This window comes from Rhipicephalus microplus, chromosome 9, assembly GCF_043290135.1.
Source record: "Rhipicephalus microplus isolate Deutch F79 chromosome 9, USDA_Rmic, whole genome shotgun sequence".
NCBI lineage: Eukaryota > Metazoa > Arthropoda > Arachnida > Ixodida > Ixodidae > Rhipicephalus > Rhipicephalus microplus.
Window position 1 is genome coordinate 44,308,071 of NC_134708.1, and position 22,166 is coordinate 44,330,236.

Genomic DNA, 22,166 nt, shown 5'->3' on the forward strand with positions numbered 1-22,166 from the left:
GCGCACTGCGCCGGCTTTTATACACGCGTCGTAACGCGTTCCAGAGTGGCATACAAGATAAACGCGGCCTGCGTTGCGCTTAACAGAAAGTGATAGCGGCTTTCTTCGTAAACCAAAAGAACCGCACGTGTCAATATTCCCATTCTATTGTGCTGGTTCTATATGAAACCTTTAAAACAAATGGTTTGCTTCATATCATGAGCATAAATCAGCCCCATACTTACAATAATCGATTTAAGCTGTTCAGTTTGCAACTATGCAGTACTGTAGAATCTGTTTAGCAGTCCAAATATTTGTGATTTGTGAGGGAATAGAGAGAGAAATAACCTTGTCAACTAGTAGTTTCTGTGACACTGTGTAACAACATTTCACATTTGTACTGCAGAAGGTTGATAATATGTGTGTAAATTTGGTTACATCAATTGCACTTTGCCCTGTAAAGCTTCGTGATTTTGGGGTGGGCTTTCAGATTTTGCACAGCCTTGGAATTATTGTGCACCAACAGTTTTTTTATTCTGCTATATTACAAATGAAGGAACAACATCTTCAACAAGTACTTGAATGCATTATGCTAAAACATAATTGTTTGTGCTTACTATGACGGTACACATGGCAATAATATTGACTTTTTATATAGTATTTAAATTTTTTCCAAAATGGACTTGTGTGTATTGGCAGCAGATGCTCTCGTGTATATATTCTAGCATTTGTGCGGAGACAACTGCAGGCTTGGAGAGACATGTGCTGGGTGTACTGTTCCACATCAATAGTACCATGTGGTAGGCCAAGAGTATAATGTAATTATAAATGCAGCAATCCTTATTTCTTGTGGCTGCAGCCATGTACGTGTATAGACACGTGCAGTACTAGTTTGTGACACATGGTAAGTGTTGCCTTTCTATGCTTCCTGTGACATTGCAGTTTCCTTGTCTTTGGCATCCCTGGAGCAGTCCCCTTCGTTGGAACTGCATTCCTGCCCGCAGTGCAGCTATGTGACCAAGAAAAAGGGTTCCATGAACAGACACCTTCGCATACACACGGGCGAATACCCCTTCCAGTGCCACTTGTGTGCAGCTGCATTCACAGAGAACTCCAAACTCGTGGTTCATTTGCGCACCCACACAGGAGAACGTCCCTATTCTTGTGCTCACTGCAATGCATCCTTTTCAGTCAGTGGGGCCCTCAAGACCCACATGCGCACCCACACAAAAGAGCGTCCCTTTTCCTGTGACCATTGTGATGCGTCGTTTTCGCAGAAAACGCACCTCATTACTCACATGCGCACCCACACGGGCCAGCATCCTTTATCCTGTGATCACTGCAATGCGTCATTTGCACAGAAAGCGCACCTCATTAGCCATATGCGCATCCATACAGGAGAGCGTCCTTTTTCTTGTGACCAGTGCAATAAGTCATTTTCGCAGAAACCGCACCTTGTTAACCACATGCGCACTCACACAGGAGAGCGTCCCTTTGCCTGTGACCATTGTGATGCATCGATTTTGCAGAAAACACATCTCATTACCCACATGCGTACCCACACAGGAGAGCGTCCTTTTTCGTGTGACCATTGTGATGCATCATTTCTACAGAAACCACACCTCATTACCCACATGCGCACACACACAGGAGAGCATCCTTTATACTGAGTCCACTTTAGTGCATCCTTTACTCCTAAATCTATGCGCCACCACCCGTGGACCCGCAACAGAAAAGTGTAGGTGGAACAGAAAAAAATGTATTCATGATAATGTAAATATGTATAAAGCATTCGTATTAAGAGAAGGTAGCATGATTATTACCAAAAAGGCTGTACAAAGCATGCATCCCAATCGCTAAACAAAAAAAAAAGAGTGTGGTGCAAATGAGTTTCTAGATGAAAGGTTTGTGACAACAGATTGTGCAGTATTACTCACCATTCAGCTTGTTATAAAGCAAGACAAGAAAACTAGAATAGGAAGGAAGTGTGAAAATTCTATTCCTCTAAAAATCTGAATGATCTTCTAGGTCAGTATACGCACAAAATAAGACCATCTACAAAGCTTGAAACATTTGAAGATTTGCCAAGCATCATAATGCGCTGTACGTCACGAAGGAAACCGTCGGCATTGCGGGACGGGCATTACATGTATCAATGTATTTCCTTACATCACCTCGTAAGACGTGTACATTCTGATGATTTTAAGCATCGCCCTTCAATAAAAGATGAGGGCTGATATGTTTTAGTGAAAACATTCTTATTTATAGAATATATTGCTGTCGCTATTGTGTCCAGTGCGCCTGTATTTGCAGTCGTGCATGTGCCACCAACTTCTAATTGCAAAATTTAGGGGTGCTCGCAGATGACTATCTCAAAGAGAGCCTACTCGCTATGGCAACAACACAATTTTGTTTGGAAGAACTCCAGAAACTTTTTACTTTGATGGAGCTTTGTAATTTACACATGCGGTGCTAGGAGCACTTGTTTGTGTATTTTTTATTCATACAACGTTGCTGTAGATTGGGAATTGAGGCCTTAACAATTAAGGTGTTGCTTCAACAATGATTAATGTGCATGCTGCTCGGGTAGGTGTATTACTGGCAGCGTGGGAGGGAGGCATTTTATCATAATTCAAGAAGCTCTTTCCAGTTTTAAGTGAGATCGGGTTACCTTGCAAGAGTAAAGTATGATTCAGTAAAGCAGAAGAAAAAGATAAAAGAGGAAGGCTGGGAGCTTAACCAGATAGCATTCCGTTCCCTACTCGACAATGGGGGCAGGGGGGATGGTGGCTGGGAAAGTAGAGATAAGAAACAAATACAGTAGAAAAAATGACGCTATGTCATATAAGAGTTGGGCTGTGAATAAATGGGCGTTCATTCTTATTTTGTATTAAGATTAGTTTAATTAAAGTAGACAAGCCATTACGCTGACCTAATTTTGTTTAGTTTGGTGGCACATAGGGTCAGCTATTTTAGTGGCTTTTTTATTTTATTTTTTGCTTTTGTTGTGAGAGCATGTTTGGGTTCCAACGCGTCACTGAACGAACTCGTGAAGAGTTGTCCGACGCGCGAATGACGAATGTGGTCATGATAGCTGCATGGAATGCATGGAGGACGGAATTGGCGGAACGTGAAATGCACACAGTATTGATCGATAGATATGTTGGCAGATAATGTGTGGCCATAGTACCCTAGGACCGCATGCAGACGAGATATCTGCATTTGATGCTCAAGTAACAAATTCAAGCAAACTGTCACAATATAAGGATACTATTTGGTTATGAACTCGATTAACATATGGCTGTTAGCTTTTTTTCTTTTGAGAAGTGAGGCATAGACGTCAGCAGGGGGGTCCGGGCACCTGCGCCCTACCTAAGCTACACAACCTCTGTTCCCTAGCGGCGTGCAACGCGGTTTTGCGCCTATGTCGGCTTACCTTAGACAAAAATTTTGCCGACGCCCATGCAAGTTTAAGCCTGACCACGCGTGCGCGTTGCAGCACGCCAGCGCGTGTGGTCAGGCCACACAACACCTATGGCGTGGCTTTCTGACGTGGTGCCCCCTCCTTATGGAGAGAGAGCGCACAACCGCACGTACGCGTAGCGGCATGTCAGCGCGTGGCTTTCTGATACGGTGCCGTGCCCTACGAATAAAAAGGGGGGCACAGCATGGATAAAACACTCGCGGAACATGCACATACGTTCTCTACAGAAAGAGGGGGGCGCCTATCTTCTCCCAGACAAAAATCCTGCTGACGCCCATGCATATGTTTAAGCCCGCACACACGTGCGCGTTGCAGCACGTCAGCGCGTGGCTTTATGACGCGGCACCCTCTCCTTATGGAGAGAGAGAGGGCGCTTCGCTCAAACGCGCGCTATAAATACTGTATATGCAACGTTTACGTACCTAAAGGTAGCATATACAGTAGCTTATAACGATAACGTGCGCTGACATGCTGCAATGCAGGCGCTGTGTCATGCTTCCTACCAGGCTAAGAAATTAGGCGCCTTCTTCCTCTTCTGACCACAACCACCACCAGTGCATACGTGTGCTAGATCATACATACGTACGCGTTGCAGCGTGTCTTCGCGCGGCTTTATGACGCGGCCCCCTCTCCGCGCTGACACGCTGCAATGCATGTGTAGGCGCTGCGCCGTGCTTCCTACCGGGCGGAAGAAATTAGGCGCCGTCCTCCTCTTCTGACCACAACCACCACCAATGCATACGTGTGCTAGACCACACGTACGAGTTGCAGCGTGTCAGCGCGTGACTTTCTGACACGGCGCCGCGCTGGCCACGCCCTACGAAGAAAGTGGTGGTGGAGTGGTTATAAGAGAAATGCACGGCGTAGCGCCTAAAGAGAAAGGGGTTGAAACCACAGAGCACTTATATACTACCATGGTGAAACCAAGAAACTATATGATTCTCTTCTTAGAAAAAGGGTGAAACTCTTTGGGGCGCAGTTTCGCGTAGCTGCGTACTCTCTCCACAGGAAGAGGGCGCGGCGCCCTGTGTGGCCACGTGCTAGCGCGATGTAGCGCGTGCGTATGGTTAGGCAGTTTCTTATCATCGGGCTGTTTCTCATTTCTCTTCAATCATGAATGCGCGTCACTAGAAAAAATATGGTGGATCTTGACAGTGTGAATATGTCACTTGAAATGTAGCGAAACAAGAAAATGCATTCAAAGCTGATTGGTTCGCACCCATATAAAAAAAGAAAAAAAAACACAGCGATTATTCACAAACTAAGAAACATCACACAATTATATGCACTGCAATATGCGTCTGAACAATTTTCTGCATAGCGAATTGGTAGAAGCAATATTTCTACGTAAGACAGTAACATTTCTCGCCGCAAATGTCGCCACCGCGCTTGCTGCATGTGTTGGATGTGGCATAAATAAAGAAACAATCGACCACATAGTCATGGAATGTCAAAAGATTCAGCCGGATAGAAATGGGGGGAAGGTCACACTGTCTGAGGCGCTGGGCTTCGCGGTTGATGGAAGCATTAACTGGTCAGCAGTAGGTATTACTAAGCAGCGGCTAGAGTATTGGTGGAGGAAAAGCAGAGAAGTCGATAAAATAACATCCCAGCCAAGAGTAGCGGCTGGGCAAAATTAAAAAGACATCCGAGTTGAGGGACAGAATTTAAACTCGAACTATTAAGGTAGGCTAGATGGCGCATGCCGTCACCCCGATTCAAAGGGGAGGCCTTTACTCATCATCATCATCATCATGGTGGCGGCCAACGGTAGGTGTTCTGTGGCGGCGCGGCGAAGTCAGTTTATCGCTGCTGCTATCAGAGTGAAAAAGCAAGGCGTATGCGAGGCATCGTAATCGAATGATATCGGAACCTTTAGTTATGCGTACGTGTGTGCATCGTCAGTGCAAGGGCACGAAGTTGTGTGGTTTCGGGTAACGCGCTGCTGAGCAGTGAAAGATTGTGGAAGCATCGCTGCGGAGACTCGACGATACGTCGCTAGAGTGGTTGTGGGTTGTGTTCGCTACAGATGCATACCAGTGCGAACACCGAGTCGGACCAGTGGAAGACACATGGTATGTGCGGGAAAATGGGTCCTGGAAAACTCTTGTGTAGATGTCGTAAATCATGTGTGCATTTGCTTTGTATATTTACTACGCAAAAACAACTTTTCAGGTATTTTCGCGCTGTAACTTGCAAGTAGGTGTTGCTCGCAATTATACAAGAGAGCATTTCACGTCATTCATTTCGAGGCAAGCCCTCTGACCTAAATGTGTTTGCCCCAGAATCTGTTAAATTTGGGTATATATACACACAGTTTCGAAGTTATTAAGTGCATACATCATCAATAAGTTCGCTATGTATGTCACTATCTGTGGTAATATGCTCGCTTTGTCAGGATTGAATGGCTCCGGCGATTTTCACTTTTTCAGCTGCATTCTCCTGTTAACATCCAATAAGCAGTTAGTTGGACTGTTTTATTGCATGGCTTCTGTGTTCTGGGGGACAGTTTTCTTCTTGTATATTCGGAATATGCGGATACATGCGCGACTGCTTTCACATTGTAAAACTGAAGCAGGGTGTCTACCAACCTGAAATAGTCGGGGAATTCGGACACTTCTGGAAAAGTCGGGGAAAAGTCAGGGAATTTCTGAAAGACCTGGCCAGGTCATGAAAACTGGCGGCAGTCTGTGCGACCGTAACAAAAATAAGCATATCCGTTGATAAAAGCTTAAAACGTTGCACCTTCGGCTGCATCTACTATCCTTGAACCTTTCTATTTTGAATACATAACAAACCGAAATGAACAACTAGACGAGGCCTGAAATAAAAAAAATTTGGCAGATTATGCGAAGAATGCGGAGGCAAAGTGACCGTGTTGCAACGTTTTTTATTGAGTGACACGTCATGAAATGGCGCTAAATATATGTACAAATGTTGTACGCACAGACATACGTTAAAGAGTTGCAGATGTTTACATAACCAGTCGTTTGCTCTTGCGCAACGATGTCAACTGGAACATGCGTATTAGCAGCACCAGAAGCTGATATGAAGCGCTGATGCTTGCGAGGATGCTGGCCCTGGACACTGCTACATAAATTAACTTCAGTGCATGACAACTAACCACAATTGACGTTAACCTGATGTGACGGCTGTATCAAAGGAGTACATATGTAATGTTTCTAAAATTGGGTAGGTAGCACAGCAACCACTATTGATGTCTCACGAAGATTAGCCTCTATTTGAAAATTAGTTCCGAGACCTGGCGTAGCTCTGTGGTAAAATGCTTCATTGCCACACAGAATGCTTGGGTTCGATTTCAGCTGGGATCCTGACATTTATTCTTTGCATTAGTCGGGTTGACGATACTGATGTCGGGTATTTGTTAACGCTCATTCTTGAAAATCGCCCTCGTGTGTTCTAGTCGTTCCTGGGTAGATATTAAGTGTGAATCACCTGTGGCACACACACGCATACCAGTGGCACATACCCACCCATGGGTATCTGCCTCTGTCTGGTGGAAACTATTTCACGAAGTACGCGACAAGATTGTGACATTATTTATGTCCTGACCAACGCATCATATTCGTCAAACCATCTTACCCTCGCATGCTAATTTTTGTTCACGCCAAATTAAGGGGTAACCACGAGAGCACTCAAACGTAAGCGGCTAGATAGATAGATAGATGTGCTCAAAGTCGCCGAAATACTTTGCATTTAAAATAAAAAGGCATTGAATAACTGTTCCTTCTTCATGTGAACACCAAACTATACACCTACCCAAAGAACACCAAGTTCACTGGGATTTCGCTTCTAGATACGGGAACCTTGTAGATAGTAAAAGCCATAGGAAAGGCACAGCTTATTTAGGTACGCCTAAATATGTCTCGTAAGCACTGAGAGTACATTGTCGAAACTGTCTTATCACTTTTGTTCAGCATATGTGCAGTCAACTGTATGTGCAGGAATTCGAGAGGCAGGCATGATGCAACCTTTTCTTTGGCTAGAACACGTGCACTTGACCAGTCAATTTGGTGGCTCGTAGATTTCAGATGTTTAGTGAGGGCATTCAAGGTGATGCGTTGTTTCACAATGTCAAATTCATGTTGTTTAACCCTTTTCTTGAAATCACCGTTCTCACTGATGTACTGGTTGTCACAATCGTGGCAGCCTATGGCTCAAGCAAGAGAGGGAAAATTTCTGCTTAGCAACTTGTCTGTCATGTTGACTAAACGTTCCTTAGCTTTCATGTTGTTACAAGCACTATTTTGATGCCTGTTGCTGCTGCATAACTACACGTTCCTTAGCTTTCATGTTAATACAAGCACTATTCTGATGCCTGTTGCTGCTGCATATCACATAGGATGTCTGACTTTCTAACCACAACATTACTCGCTAGTTGGTAAATTTGTGCAGGTTTGCCTTGACCACGATTTTCGCCTGGCTCGGGTTAGGCCAGAACTGCCATGAGCAGAGGGTACCTGGGCTATGTCATGAATTTTAATATTAGGAGTACTACTATTGCTATTATTGGCAAAGCAACGGTGAACGTCCTCGACTATGCACTTATTGCTGGTAGCTCACGTTTCAAAGGTAGCATTCGGTAGCTTCAGGTAAAGTTCACATTTCTTTTTCTTGAAATGGTGTTATTAAATCGGTAATTATTTTTAGTATCACGTCTATAGAAGAGTACGTAAACAAAGGTAACATGCTGGCATCCGTAATTCATCTATGGAATCGAGAAAGCTGTTGCAACCTGACAGATTGCTTCTTGCCACCACATGTTCAAGTGTCAGCGCTTCAAATGCTACCGTTAGTTTTCATTGCAGTCATCTGAGGACTTTTGTTGCTGTCCAAGCGTCAAATCCTAGTGAAATAAAACACCAACATGCATCTGCTTGTTGTAAAAAAAATGCAGTACAGTTTCGTCCTTGCAAAATTCTCATTAGTTGATGTCAGAAAATGCAGTTTTGGATAGTATCATTATAATAGCAATCTAGGGTGGATCAGTTCAAATCCAATCCACATTCTGAATAGTCTCATTCAATCTGATCTCATTCAATCCGATCCATATTCTCAGCGGTCTGGGCATTTACTCCAGTGGCGGAAACGGTCACAGGCTCCTGCGTCCTTTTGCACGAATGGCATGAGATGGCAGCACTTTTAAAAAGTCTGACCACATGTGCGCCTTGCCGCCCGTTTGGCTTATCGACGCAGCGCTGCGGCCTCGCCACGGTGGTCTAGTGGGTGAAATACTCGGCTTCTGACCCACAGGTTGCGGGATTGAATCCCGGCTGCTGCGGTTGCATTTTCGATGGAGACGAAAATGCTGTAGGCTTGTGTGCTCAGATTTCGGTGCACGTTGAAGAATCCCAGGCGGTCGAAATTTGCAGAGTCCTCGACTACGGTGTCTATCATAATCATAGGACGGTTTCCGGACATTAAACTTCACGTATGAACCGATGGGTCGCTGCGTCCTCTACCAGTGAAGGGAGAGGAGACTGCAGCTTAGCATAGACACGTGCCTCTCTCTCTGAAGTGAGGGAGTGAAGGAAGAGGGCGCAGCACGGCCTCAAAAAACCATGTGCTGAGACGCTATGCACACGAGTGGTCAGGCTTCAAGTTTTCTAGCAGCTTTGGCTGCGTTGTTGCACTATCATAGGCTCCTTTAAATTTCAGCTGCACTTAATTTTAACTCGTGTATTTGCTTACTGGTTCTTTCAAACATTAAACAGCCAACTTGTTCACTTCTTGTGTCTGAGGTTTTATTTTGGCCAGATATACGTATTTTTTCATATTACCGCACATGCTGTGAACATTCTGAGCGCATGTGGTAAATATGTTTACTTATTTTATATGAGCACCCAATTTCTTTTTACCAGTGGAGGGTTTGTTTTCTGTGCACAGAGTTTTCCTAGCAGACATGACTGTCATGGAACTTGCCTTTAGTCATCATGAAAACCTTGAAAAGTCAGGGAATTTGGAAAAATCAAATTGGTAGACACCCCGACTGAAGGCAAAACAAACCTGAAAGTGGTGGCAATGAGCAGCTTGTGGCTTACGTGTGTGATGCACATGTTTGCATTTCCTCGTTAAAACCGGATTGTTGGGCCTTCGAAACGTACTTCTGCAATGCTGTGCCATGATGACCAATTCAGATTATAAGAGGTGGCCGTGTGCTTGATGTTTATTACGTGTCCTCAGTGTGAATTTAGCTGCTCACTGTGAATGAAGAATAATACAACCCCAGAGACAGGACGACGAAAAGACACGGACACTGCGCTTGACGGAGAACCCTCCTGTTTTACGATTTGTTCAGCGCCGTGTCTGTCTTTTTCTGGTCCCGTATTTAGTGCCATTTCATTCTTTGTTCACTGTGCACCACCAACTGGCCCAATCAGGTACACTGCTAAGGCTGCTCATTACATGTTACACGGCATGCACCGTCATCAGAGACTCTACTGAGCTTCATTGTGAAGATTGCAAAACACTAACAGCAAAGTCATTTTTTCAAGTGGTTTGCTGTGGATAATTCGAGTAATCCGATTATGTTCAACGGCCTGTACCCAGCGCTCTTGCCGCCCTGCTTCATTTGACAGCTATAGAAATTGTTAAAACTGAATGTTAGTATTCAGTCCTTCATGTCCATGCCAACACACAATTCAGCGGTAACATTTATTGCGGAAGTACAGCTGAAGCCACTTATAATGATACTCAAGTGCCATGAAAATTCTATTGTTATAACCAATAAGGGCTATAGATAGGTTGCAAGAAAAAAAAAGCAAAATATGGAGATGGCGGGCTGTTCTGAAAAAAACTACATCATCGGGATGGAATGTGCCAACGGACATCAGAGATGATGACAAAACTGCTGATTTTTCTGACATTCTTGAAAGTTTGGATGCTTTCATGGGGCTGCGACAAGCCCCATAGAGCCAATTTATGACATGTTTCGGATCACTAAACTTTTTGGAGTGTTAGCTTTTTACTCAACTTGCATTGCAGAAAGTGTATTTACACAAGTCAATAGCGGCTGCCGTGCCACAGCAGAATTCAAAAGTCTGCTTTAGTGCAGTGCCAGAATGCTATGCAGTGAAGCGTGCTCTAAGGGGGTGTGGGGGGTCATTAAAAATGGGGGCGGGTTTCAGCAGCTTGAATCTCTCGTTTTCGTCTTTCTTTTCAACGATGTACCGCTTCATTACCTCTCAGCACTGACACCCCAATGATGTGGTATGCGGGCATTGCTGTAAGCAGGTTATTTCACCATATAAAACATACAGAGGTTCATGGTGCAGCGGCTTCTCACTGATATAACCGATATATTGTTAAAACCAATATTGGTTATATAAGTGGGTTTGACTTTACTGTGTAACTGGCGGAGCTGTCATGTCGGCTTTGGTTTTCGCCATTGTTCTGGCAAGTGATCCAAGTTTGTCTGGTAGTGCATTCGACTAGTGGAGAGGAATCTGTAGCTATCTTTTTGGCTGTCGCAATGCAATACACATGCAGTGTTAAGCTATATCGTCGCTCCGTACTCGCTAGTCGCACCGGTTTCCACAGCAAACTATGCAAGGAAGTGAGACTTTACACTACCCAAAACTGCTCCAACAGGTGGCACTGCGATTCTAAATATTCTTGACTCTGGCATCTATTGCTACCATCCTGTGTACCTTAGTTGGTGGGGTGACTGCCCCGCAGTGGCATTGGTACCAGGTTCAACCCCCTGAACCGGGACAAATTTTTCATGTTGAAGCTTTGCATTCTGACAAAACTGTGCAGATTTTTTTATTGCTTCATGCTACAAACGTGTTGTTAATCCTTCCGCCTTTTTGCGGGATTCCGTGGAACTCGTTTGCAGCTGTCGTAGATAAAGCAGCAGTTTATGCGAGCGTTTCTGGACGTTAACCTAAATGGCAACTTCACACATAAAAAAATAAGATAATGGGAAAGCTATGCACTAGTGGTGAAAAGACTGAAGACTGAGACATTGGAGCTGGTGGCTTTGACCCTCCTCTGCGCTCTCACTTTCCTTCCCTCTCCTTCGTATGCTATACAAGATTGCATTGCTTCACCCTTGCCCATTCTTTCCCACTCTGTTGCTATATAGACAAGACTATGCTACAATTTATTCTCTATCCTCCTCTTTGCTCGACCTCATCTTTCCATCCCCTTGATATGCGGTACAATATATTGCCACTATCCCTTAAGAGGAAGGTATATAACAGCTGTATCTTGTTGGTACTTAACTACGAAGCAAAAACCGTGAGACTTGCAAAGAGGGTTCAGCTTAAATTGAGGACGATGCACCGAGAAATGGAAAGAAAAATGATAGGTGTAACCTTAAGAGACAAGAGAGCAGAGTGGATTAGGGAACAAACGGGGGTTAAGGATATCATAGTTGAAATCAAAAAGAGAAAATGGACATGGGCCAGGCATGTAGCCCCTAGACAGGATAACCGCTGGTCATTAAGGGTAACTAACTGGATTCCCAGAGAAGGCAAGAGAGTTAGTGGGAGACAGAAGATGGGCAGATGAGATTAAGAAGTTTGCGGGTATAAATTGGCAGCAGCAAGCACAGGACCGAGTTAACTGGCGGAACATGGGAGAGGCCTTTGTCCTGCAGTGGACGTTGTTAGGCTGATTATGATGATGATGATGATATACATAGTTAGGTTATAGTTGACCTTTCCATAGTTTATAGTAATATATTACGTTTTATCCATCTTAAGGCGAGCAATTTTAGGCTTTTATACAGCCCTGTAGCATCATCTTAGTCATTGTTACATTCCAAATCATTGCCACTCCTCCATCTTTTTCATGGCACTCTTTGGCCAAGACATGGCCCTTGCGCCATTTAAACCTACATATCATCATCATCATAGTTTCCTAAAATTAACTAGAGGGGACCCTGGTGCTGCAACCATTTAGCGACCATGGGATTGATGGGTAGTACACGCATTTGCCTAGTCTTTGTACTTGCGAGTGGCGAATCGCACTTGTGGCTTCGTTTATTGCTGTGTTTTCGGTTTGTTTCGGAGGAAAAAACAAACCCTTTTGAACTTCGTGACCACCCCGCAGGGGTGTCTGTGCTAGTAGGCGTTCGATGGATAGCGACACCACGGACCCGCGCTAACAGGGTAGTTTCGACTCCCTGCTACGCCTAGCTGTGCATGGCTTTGCCGTGTCCGGGGAAAAGGGGATGCTGGGAGTTGAGGCGACACTGTGTGATTGGACCTTTAAGGCCCCCCGGCAGAGGCAACATACCGCTTTGGCCCCGGCTTCACGTAGATGGCACCTCTGAGCTGACCCACACAGGGGAAATGGCAGTTATCTTTTCCTATCTCTCTACCCCTACATCTCTGTCTTTATCTCTCACTTTTTATCTGTCCTGTCTTCTACTCTCTACCCTTTACTTCCAAATTTCCTGGCGGCTAGGGTTAACCCTGTGCAAATAGCCTACCTCGGTCTAGGCGCATTGGGTTATAGTAGCGTTGTACGGCTGGCGTCTACAGGTTTTAGCATCCGCAAACTTGTAGTGTCCCCTCGTTGAGTTCCGTGCTGGGTGGCCGCCAACGCTTCTGAAGAAAATTAAACAGGCATGCCTAGAGCTTTTCCTCTGTTAAACGATCATACCGCCTTAAAGCGTGTATGCACCGAAGACTTTTCACCGGTTTTTTCAACTGATCAAATGAAAACTTTCGTTATTTTCACATCATGCATTGTGAGAAAAGTGGCAAGAAAGCCAGAATTGTATCCCCCTTTGTAGTATCCAGGTGTCTTACAGAAACTATTGGGGCTGGGTACGAAGTTACCAAAATGGCCAGCGGAGACTTTCTCCTCGAAGTTCTAGAAAAATAACAGTTTGAAAAGCTACGCAACCTTTCAACATTTGCGGACACTCCGATCACTGTAACACCACACAGATCAATGAACACAACTCGTGGAGTGGTATCTGATGCTGATTCGCATGGTCTGACCGAAGCAGAACTTCTGGAGGGGTAGAAGAGTCACAATGTGTACAATGTGCAAAAGATTATCATCAGACAACAAGCAAACACCAACAAAACACCTTATACTCACGTTCGCTTCCAGTAATCTGGCAGAAACTATATAAACTGGGTACACGAAGACTTTGATCAGACCATACATACGTATGGGTGCACGTTAAAGAACCCCAGGTGGTCGAAATTTCCGGAGACCTCCACTACGGCGTCTCTCATAATTATATGATGGTTTTGGGACGTTTAAACCCCACAAATCAAATTAATCGGACCATACATACATAATACACGTCGTTCTTTTAAATGCCAGAGGTATGGCCATGGCTCACACAGCTGTCGTGGTCACCAAACTTGTGCACAATGTGGAGTGTCGAGCCACGTGTCTGAGAACTGCAAAGAACCGTCACCCGTGTTAACTGTGGCGGAAATTATGCCGTATACGCGGTTCTGTTCATTTTGAAAAAAAGAGAGAGAGTCACATTGAAGATAAAAGAAAACATCACATAAAAAAAGCAAGTAGAAGAGTGTCACCAATTTATTGCCCCACATATGCTGATGCGGCGCGGCAGGGGGCACTGCCGCACCAGCCCTCACCACTCCTTTGGCCAGCTCAGAGCGAGCCGATGGCTGTGGCGGCGTGCTTCCAAGACGGCAGTAGTTCAGTCTACTCCGCCTCCTAGTGAATCGAGACCGGAGACTCCAGGGTCCTCTGGTCTCAAGGCCTCACCTCACCAGGCGAGGCTTAAAATCCAAACCACCAGCTCGCACGTCCTGGCATCCAGTGCCTCCAAGGAGGCAAAGGATAAAATGGTATCCTTGGTGCCGAAAGAGCGGCGTGGCTCCTAGGAGCGCACCAAGAAATATAAAAAGCCAATAACGGGGCTGGACGACTGTCCTGCCACATGAATCAGAGACGCTTCTTCGAAACCTCGATGACCTACAAGAACTCCTCCATGAACACAATCAAAGAGTGCTGTGTGTACAAGATACACTTAGAACGAACACACACCAACTTTTTACGTAACTACGTAATCTTCTGAAAGGATAGAGATGATGCCATGCCATGATCCGTTGGTGTAGTTGTTATAGTTAGTCAAAGGATAGAATGTACAAAATTACTCTTTCACACTTCCCTCGAGTTAGTGGTTGTCGGAGCAGTTCTTTTAAACAAACTCGTCACCATCTGCTTTTTGTATATACCTCCACACCACCGTCTTGAAAAATGTGAATTACAGTCTTTAATAGATGAACTACATGAACATTATCTAATCTAGACCTTGGGGACTTGAACGCACATAGCGGTCTGTGGGGAGATTCTCGCTGTAATGCAATAGGTTGTCTCATTGAACAGTTTCTCTTCTCTTCTAGTGCCTGTCTGTTAAATAGGAAGGAACCAACGTACTATAACATCGCCAACAAAACATACTCATCTATAGACCTCAGTATTGTATCTCCTTCACTTCTACCTCTACTGAAATGGAAAGGCATGATTAATTTATATGGAAGGGACCATTTTCCTTTAGTTTTGAGCATATCAACATTATATAAATGTCCTTCACATGTTCCCAAATGGCTGACAAACAAAGCCAACAGGGGACAATTTCATAACGATTCTTAAGTTGGACTGACATATGTGGGTCAGGCATAGATGAAGCTTTGCAGTATTTCATAGTTTTTCTTACTGACGCAGCATCCAAGTGCATCCCGCAAACATCTGGACTGCCCGACAAGCGACGCGTACCTTGGTGGAACATTGAATGTTGAAATGCGCGAAAGGAGCAGAACAGGGCATGGAGGTTGCTGCAGAACTCACCGACAGCGGAAAACCTCGACCGCTTTAAGAAAATAAAATCTCGAGGCAGGAGAACGCGTCCGCGGGCCAGAAGGGAAAGGTGGCACAAGTTTTTAACAGGTATCAACTCGTATACACAGGAGGCTAAAGTCTGGAACATGGTTAGTAGGGTACCAGGAAGACAATTACACTCAGTCCCACTCGTAAAGATACATGGTGACAGCTTGGAAGATCAGGCGAACTTCCTCGGCGCACATTTCGAATGGGTGTCCAGCTCGTCAAACTATACTGACGCTTTTCAAAAACATAAAACAAGAATTAAGAAGCATACAACCAGGCTTTCAGCTTGGCTGAGCTCCAGGCATCACTAAACTCCTGCAGTGTTTTCGCCCCAGGTGCTGATTGAGTGGTGTACGATATGTTGAAAAACCTGCCAATCGAAATGCAAAAAACTTAACTTTGTTTGTTAAATGCTTTCTGGTTTTCTGATGCTACCCCTACTTCCTAGAAAGAGGCTATTATTATTCCCATTTTCAAAAAGGGCAAAGACCCTTCTTCAGTTTCGAGTTATAGGACTATTGCACTTACAAGCTGCTTGTGCAAACTTTTCGAAAAAATAATAAACTGCCGACTTGTACATTTCCTTGAAACAAACACTATGCTCGATCCGTTTCAGTGCTGGTTTTGAGAGGGTAGATCCACCACCGACCACCTTGTTTGTATCGAGGCACAGATCAAAGACGCTTTCGTCCACAAACAATATTTTCTCTCTGTGTTCCTCCATATCGAAAAGGCTAACGATACAACAAGGTGCTTTGGAATATTTAGAGATCTGCCTCACCTTGGCGTGCGTGGCAAAATGTTTACCACAATCGAAAATTACTTGTCAAATCGGACATTCCATGTCCGAGTTGGCAGCGTTCTTTCCCAAGCATTTGTCCAAGAAACAGGAGTGTCACAAGGTGGTGTACTTAGCTGCACACTTTTTATTATGAAAATGAATTCTTAGCGCTTGTCCATCCCTCGAATTATATTTTACTGCACATATGTCGATGACGTCCAGCTTGTTTTCAAGTCTTGTAATCTGGCCATGTGTGAGCGGCAGGTTCAGTTACGTTTGAACAAAGTCTCCAATTGGACAGAAGAAAACTGGTTCCCACTGGAGGTACAGGAAAGCAAGTGTGTTTTGTTCTCCAGGAAGAGAGGCATTCATTCGGAACCTGATATTCAACTGCATGGGCAACGTCTTTCGGTTAATACTGAACACAAATTCTTAGGCCTAATTTAGGCTGCCAAGCTAACCTTCACACCACTTATCAAGTATCTAAAAAACAAGTGCATAAAAGCCATGAATGTTCTAAAAGTGTTGTCAGGCATTACGTGAGGAAGTGACAAAAAAAATTGCCCGCAGCTTCCCTCGGGGGAACACTGAGGAGGATGCGGACCATATAATTGGTTAACGGGGTGTTAAAGTGCGACTTACTTGGGTCGATGGCTAAATTGGTTAACGTGGTTGTGAAATGGGGTGTTAAATTGCGACTTACTTGGGTCGATGGCTAAATTGGTTAACGTGGTTGTAGGAGGGGGTGTTAAATGAGTGAACACGTACACACGTATGCGAAAGGGCGGCGCTGGTCGAAGGGACGTCGATCAATGTGTTTGTGGATTCGTTGGAATTCATTTCACCGCGACCTTGGACGTCGACGCGCCGTACAAACCAACCGACGAGCGGCAACTGAGCGAGCGAGCGCCGACCTTGAGTATATATACAGCACGACGGCGCATGCACTGTCAGCTGTTGAATGTTCTCGAAGCGCGACGCCACATGCGCGTCCACTGGAGAATCAGGAGAATTGTAGATGTCGAACGCGGTGTGTAGAGGAGGAAGGGTGCACAGATGGTGGAGGAGTGAAGCGCGCGCGGTGTGTAGAGGAGGAAGGGATGCACAGATGGTGGAAGAGTGGGCGACGGCGCGACGGCGCATGCGCGCGCGTCAGCTGTCGAATGTTTGAGAAGCGGTGCGGACGGCGCGGACGGCGCACTACAAGGCGCGAGTATAAGATGCTCCGCATCTAAAAGTGTCTGATCAATTTGTATACAAGCCTCATACGTACTAGCCTAGACTATGGGGCAATAGCATATCAGTCTGCGACACCTACTGCCCTTGAAATGCTTGACCCTGTTCATCATCTTGGCGTCCATCTCTACGGGTGCTCTTTGCATCAGCCCCATGGAAATCTTGTACGTGGAATCAAATGAATGGTCGCTCCACCTACAAAGATGTTACATGTCTTTTGAATATTATCTTAAAGTGAATGCAAACAAGGAACATCCTTCACTTCCACAATTAATGAGATGTCAAGCCTTGCTGTGTTTGAAAAACGGCCTTCGATGAGGCAGCCCTACTCACTCCGTGTGAGGGGCTTAGCGAAGGAAACTGGTGTGCCACTTGGAACACCATTTGATGGCTCCTGCAGTATGCCTGCCACCGTGACAGTGGGAGGCGATGGATTGCGATGTGTCTTTCTTGGAGGTTACGAAGCGTGCACCTATTGCACATACTCAGATATACTTCTTAGAACCACAACAGAAATACACATGTTCTGAGTTATTTACGGATGTTTCGAAGTCCAACACTTCTGTCTCGTAAGCAGCCGTCGGCCCATTTTTTCGGAAGCCGGCGTTCTGCACTCCGATACAAGCATGTTCACCGGCGAAGCTTAAGCCATACTTGCGGCCATTAAACACATTAAACAAATAAAGCTACAGAAGGCAATGATATATACAGATTCCCTAAGCGTAGCAAAACCTCTGAAAACTCTTAAAAAGCACAAAAACCTTGTCCTTGTCTCGCTTTATTCGCTCCTATGCACAGTCTACTCATCCAAGCAGCATGTTGTAGTCTGCTGGGTGCCCGGACACCGCGGAATACAAGGCAACGTTCTGGTGGACCAGCTAGCTGGATCTGCCAACAGAACTGCTACCAATACATCGATACCAATTCCTGCGCTCAACTTGAAGCCTTTTCTAAAACGAAAGCTCGGAGGTTATTGGTAGAGCACATGGGACACACACACTCGGGTAATAAATTGCATGTCATCAAGCCGCAACTTGGTCATTGGCTGCCAGTATCGAAATCACGCCACACAGAAGTCATACTTACAGGGTTAAGAACAGGACATACATACACTACACATTCATTTGTTTTGTCTAGTGGCGATCCACAGTTGTGTGATAGATGTGGAGAAGCACTCACTGTACTTCACATTTTAGTCCAGTGGAAACAATTAGATACGCTGAGAGGACAAGACTTTCCATTACCCGATAGACAACAGAAACCACTTCATCCTGCAATGTTTGTCGGTATTTAACCACTTTTCACACATAAATCGTTGTTGGTTTGTCTGAGAGAACTCCATACCCTTCACATGATATACCCGAGCATTCCGTAGCACAACCTCTCCAGACAGGTCTATGCTGCGGTGGCTACACTGAACAAAGCATTTGCCTCACGGCCCTTAGACGCAAGGGTGTAAACGATCGAGGCACTTGTGCTAATGCCATACATGTCCACCATGGTTTTTATTATCATAAACTTTCGTCATCTATAAAGACCACACACTATCCACGGCATGGTCATGATTTTATTAATTTCTATCTTTTTACCCGCCTTAGCGCGAGGAATTTTAAGGCCCTTATACAGCCGCTAATCACAATGATTGTCCACATCTCTTGCCCCATGAACTGGCACTCTTTGGCCATTAAATGGCCCTTGCGCCGTTTAATGTCTCAGTTTCCTTTTAAGAGGTTAAGCTCCAAAAACGTAGAGCCTCTGTGTGCAGCTATCACCTCCTAGCGTGGGCTACTCTCGATGCATCAGCACACAGAACTGTGATGCACTTCCTCACTGTTCGCATTAAGAAGTCCTTTTGAACAGGAAACGAGGCAGCACTGTCGCAAAACACAAAACTTTCAGCATGTGCGCTGGGGCCACGGACTTGGGAGGAGTTACCGAGTAGTAGTCGGCTGGAGCAAATGCGGCAAGAGAGAAATGGTGGCTATGATATCATCATAACTTGTATTGACTGTAGCATGGTAACATGAGGGTACTCTGCGGGGTTCACTTTTAAGGGTGTTTGTACGATCGCGCAAGCAAGCTTCGAAAATTCACATAAGATACCTTTCCAGCTATACTTTTTGTTTGATATTTTGTAGATAGTATATGTATGTTCGCAGGAATTGATCCTAAAGGCTATCTTGGTCACGAAATTTTGTGTCACTGCCCTTTTAAATGAACTCAGTTGATGAATCTAGATGAGGGATTCAATGTAGTATTGAATGAATGGCCAGGACTTTGAATACTCGTGAAGTCCTTGGGAAACATTTCACGGGCTTCTTTAAGCAGCTCCGCTGGTAAAAAACATGGTCAATGCTTAGGCTGTGCGATGACTTTCTGAGCCCACAACAGATACCTAGCGCATGCCACATGCTAGAAAAGACACTCGACTGGCAGTGCCCTATGCTCTATTTTTATTTATTTATGTAGTCAATATTGTGGGTCTTTTCAGGCTTACACAAAAAGGACATACAATGTAAAGAAGACTTTATGTTAGGAAAGAACAAAAAAAAAGGGGGATAAATATGCAAGTCAAAACAAGCACAGCAGCAATAACGGCATAAAAGCAATAAATGAACAATGCATATAAGTGTTTCAGTGGGTGTAAACCAAAACTAGCTTACATGATAACATTAAATTGTAATATAAACGACACACAGATAAAAGCTACTACAAGTGTAACAATGTGCGAGTACAGTGTTCTTGCCTTTATTTGTGCACAGATACCGCAGAACATATTGCACTGTCTCGAAGTGAGACTCCATCAGTAATGAAGATGTATCAAGTGATAGAGCACCGACGACGTCATTCAGCTAGTCATTCTGCGCCTCTATAATTGCGGGTAAGAAAAACAATGCTTAAATCTTTCAACATTGGAGAGAGCTTTGAAAGATGCATTCATTATGGCTGCTTCATCTGATGCCACCAGAATGAAGTGCTTGAAGGGCATCTCTGATTCGTCAAATTTAGGACTCCTTTCCTTATTTTGCAGTAAAACAGAAGGTGAGAAAATCCTAAATATTTAGTCACGGTACAGCCTTTGAACCGTGTGGCTGGCTTCTCTCTGGCACCTTCGCAACTTGTGACGCTAGGCAAGTGTCATGGTTTCATGATCAAATTAAGTCAGCACAGTGTGCAACCTAGCCAATAAAAACACCAGCGCAGTCAGTATGGAACAAGGTTGCCACTGACATTGATGGCATTTGCAGTCACCTGATAGTACTTATTTACGAAAGGTCACGTACATCAAAGGGCCGTCAAGTGCTTTGTGAAGTCAAACTACCACTGGTCGTCGCATACGGGCATATAGTGAAATACTTGTTTTAAACGGGGGCATATGAGACTCTTTTCCCGACTCAACAGGTCATTAGATTCTGATTAGGCAAAAGTAAAAAAAAAAGAGGTTAGCAAATTTTGTGTTGGCACGCAGCTTTTTATAATCCATGGCTTATCCAGTTGTGTGTGTAAATTTTTTTTTGCATTTACACAATAACATTGGAGATGAGAGAGGAAATAGCCTTAAAAGCAGGAATATTTAGCTTTATTTCCTGAGGAAAACAGCCATCCACATATGTGGGTGCTGGAAACACTAGACACACTGGGTCCATTACCATTTTTTATCGCACATTGGAACCTTGATTGCTGATGTCTCTGTTTCAATATACCAAACATGTAGATAAAGCTAGTTAGTATGAATCCATGTTCATAGGAAGTGCAAAATTAAGCTGCACCGAACAGCGAGAAAGAAGAAATGAAACAAGCTTTTAACTTCAACTAAGTGTTTATTTGTTTTTGTTCTTTCACCTATATATGTCTTTGCCTTTCTAAATGAATGCTTACTTGAAGTTGAGCGCTTGTCTCATTCTTTATTTTTTGCTGTCCCAGTGTAGCTTATTTTTCCGCTTCCTACGAACATTGTTTCAATGCCCTAATAATTTTGATCATGACTGTTTATTCATCACATTTCGTCTCGTCATCAGTATCATCATCATTATAGTTGTTCATAGGGCCTCCTTGCTAACGGCTCTGCGTCTACAAATTCGTCTTTTATCTTTCCTGATGATCATCAATGCATTTATCCTCATGTTCAGTGCTTTCAACATCACTATTGCTGTCATCATACAAGGTGCTTTTGCTTGCCTAGATCTTTTGTTCAGTGTGTTCATAATTATGAGTGAATTTGTCATAACGATGAACGCACTCATGTTCAGATTGAACACTTTCATCATGATCAATAGCATAGTTCAAAAGACGTGTGTATCATCAGAGCTCTCCAAATCAAAACATTCGCTTCCGCTGGGCGTTATCAAAATTAAGCCACATAGATCTGTATTACCAAAACCGCTTCACTGATAAAGCACATGAATTCTGAACACCAGTTCTCAGAGGCATTCTTTGCCCTATCACAGATAACTTGTGTAGAGCGATATGGCTGTGTGGCATATCCTACTGTCATACGTCATTTGATACTGTCTATGGCATTTAATCAACCTATTACAAGAACCCAGTGTCACTGCCATTCACAAATGTGGACACTGCAGCGACATCTTAACTTAAAGAACTTGGTTTGCACACAGTGCAACAAAAGTTATATAATAAAAACAACATCAATGCTTCCTTGTCTTGAGTAAAGTCAAATGATCCGAACCAACATGGGCGTTTGTGGGAAATTATAAAAAAAAATCTAGGCATACAGCTCGCCGGGCTCGTCGACGAGTACTGCTGAAAAGACGAGTTGGGGCATAATAAAATGATATTGCCTTAACGCAGCTCAGTTTGAGCGAGAAGGAAAGA

General features: G+C 44.3%; 2 protein-coding genes across 13 annotated transcripts in view; both read left to right on the forward strand.

Annotated features, from left to right (window-relative positions):
• The first annotated feature begins 559 nt into the window (after nucleotides 1-559).
• On the forward strand, nucleotides 560-2,023 carry LOC142772210 (uncharacterized). The gene has a single exon (XM_075874404.1). The coding sequence runs from the start codon at nucleotides 1,014-1,016 to the stop codon at nucleotides 1,647-1,649; it is 636 nt and encodes a 211-aa protein (XP_075730519.1). The 5' UTR covers nucleotides 560-1,013; the 3' UTR covers nucleotides 1,650-2,023.
• Nucleotides 2,024-5,226: 3,203 nt separating this feature from the next.
• Nucleotides 5,227-22,166, forward strand: part of LOC119185255 (uncharacterized) — a 49,768-nt gene continuing 32,828 nt past the window's right edge. For 9 of the 12 annotated variants that reach the window (XR_012886316.1, XR_012886313.1, XR_012886314.1 and 6 more), the window contains exons 1-2: nucleotides 5,227-5,538; nucleotides 20,096-20,214. Coding sequence is in view for 1 of the 12 variants with exons in the window: in XM_075874394.1 (XP_075730509.1) it covers nucleotides 5,493-5,538 (46 nt within the window). In the remaining 11 variants the exon portion in view is untranslated. The remainder of the gene's footprint in view (nucleotides 5,539-20,095; nucleotides 20,215-22,166) is intronic. The other 3 variants (XR_012886315.1, XM_075874394.1, XM_075874399.1) reach the window with 1 other exon arrangement.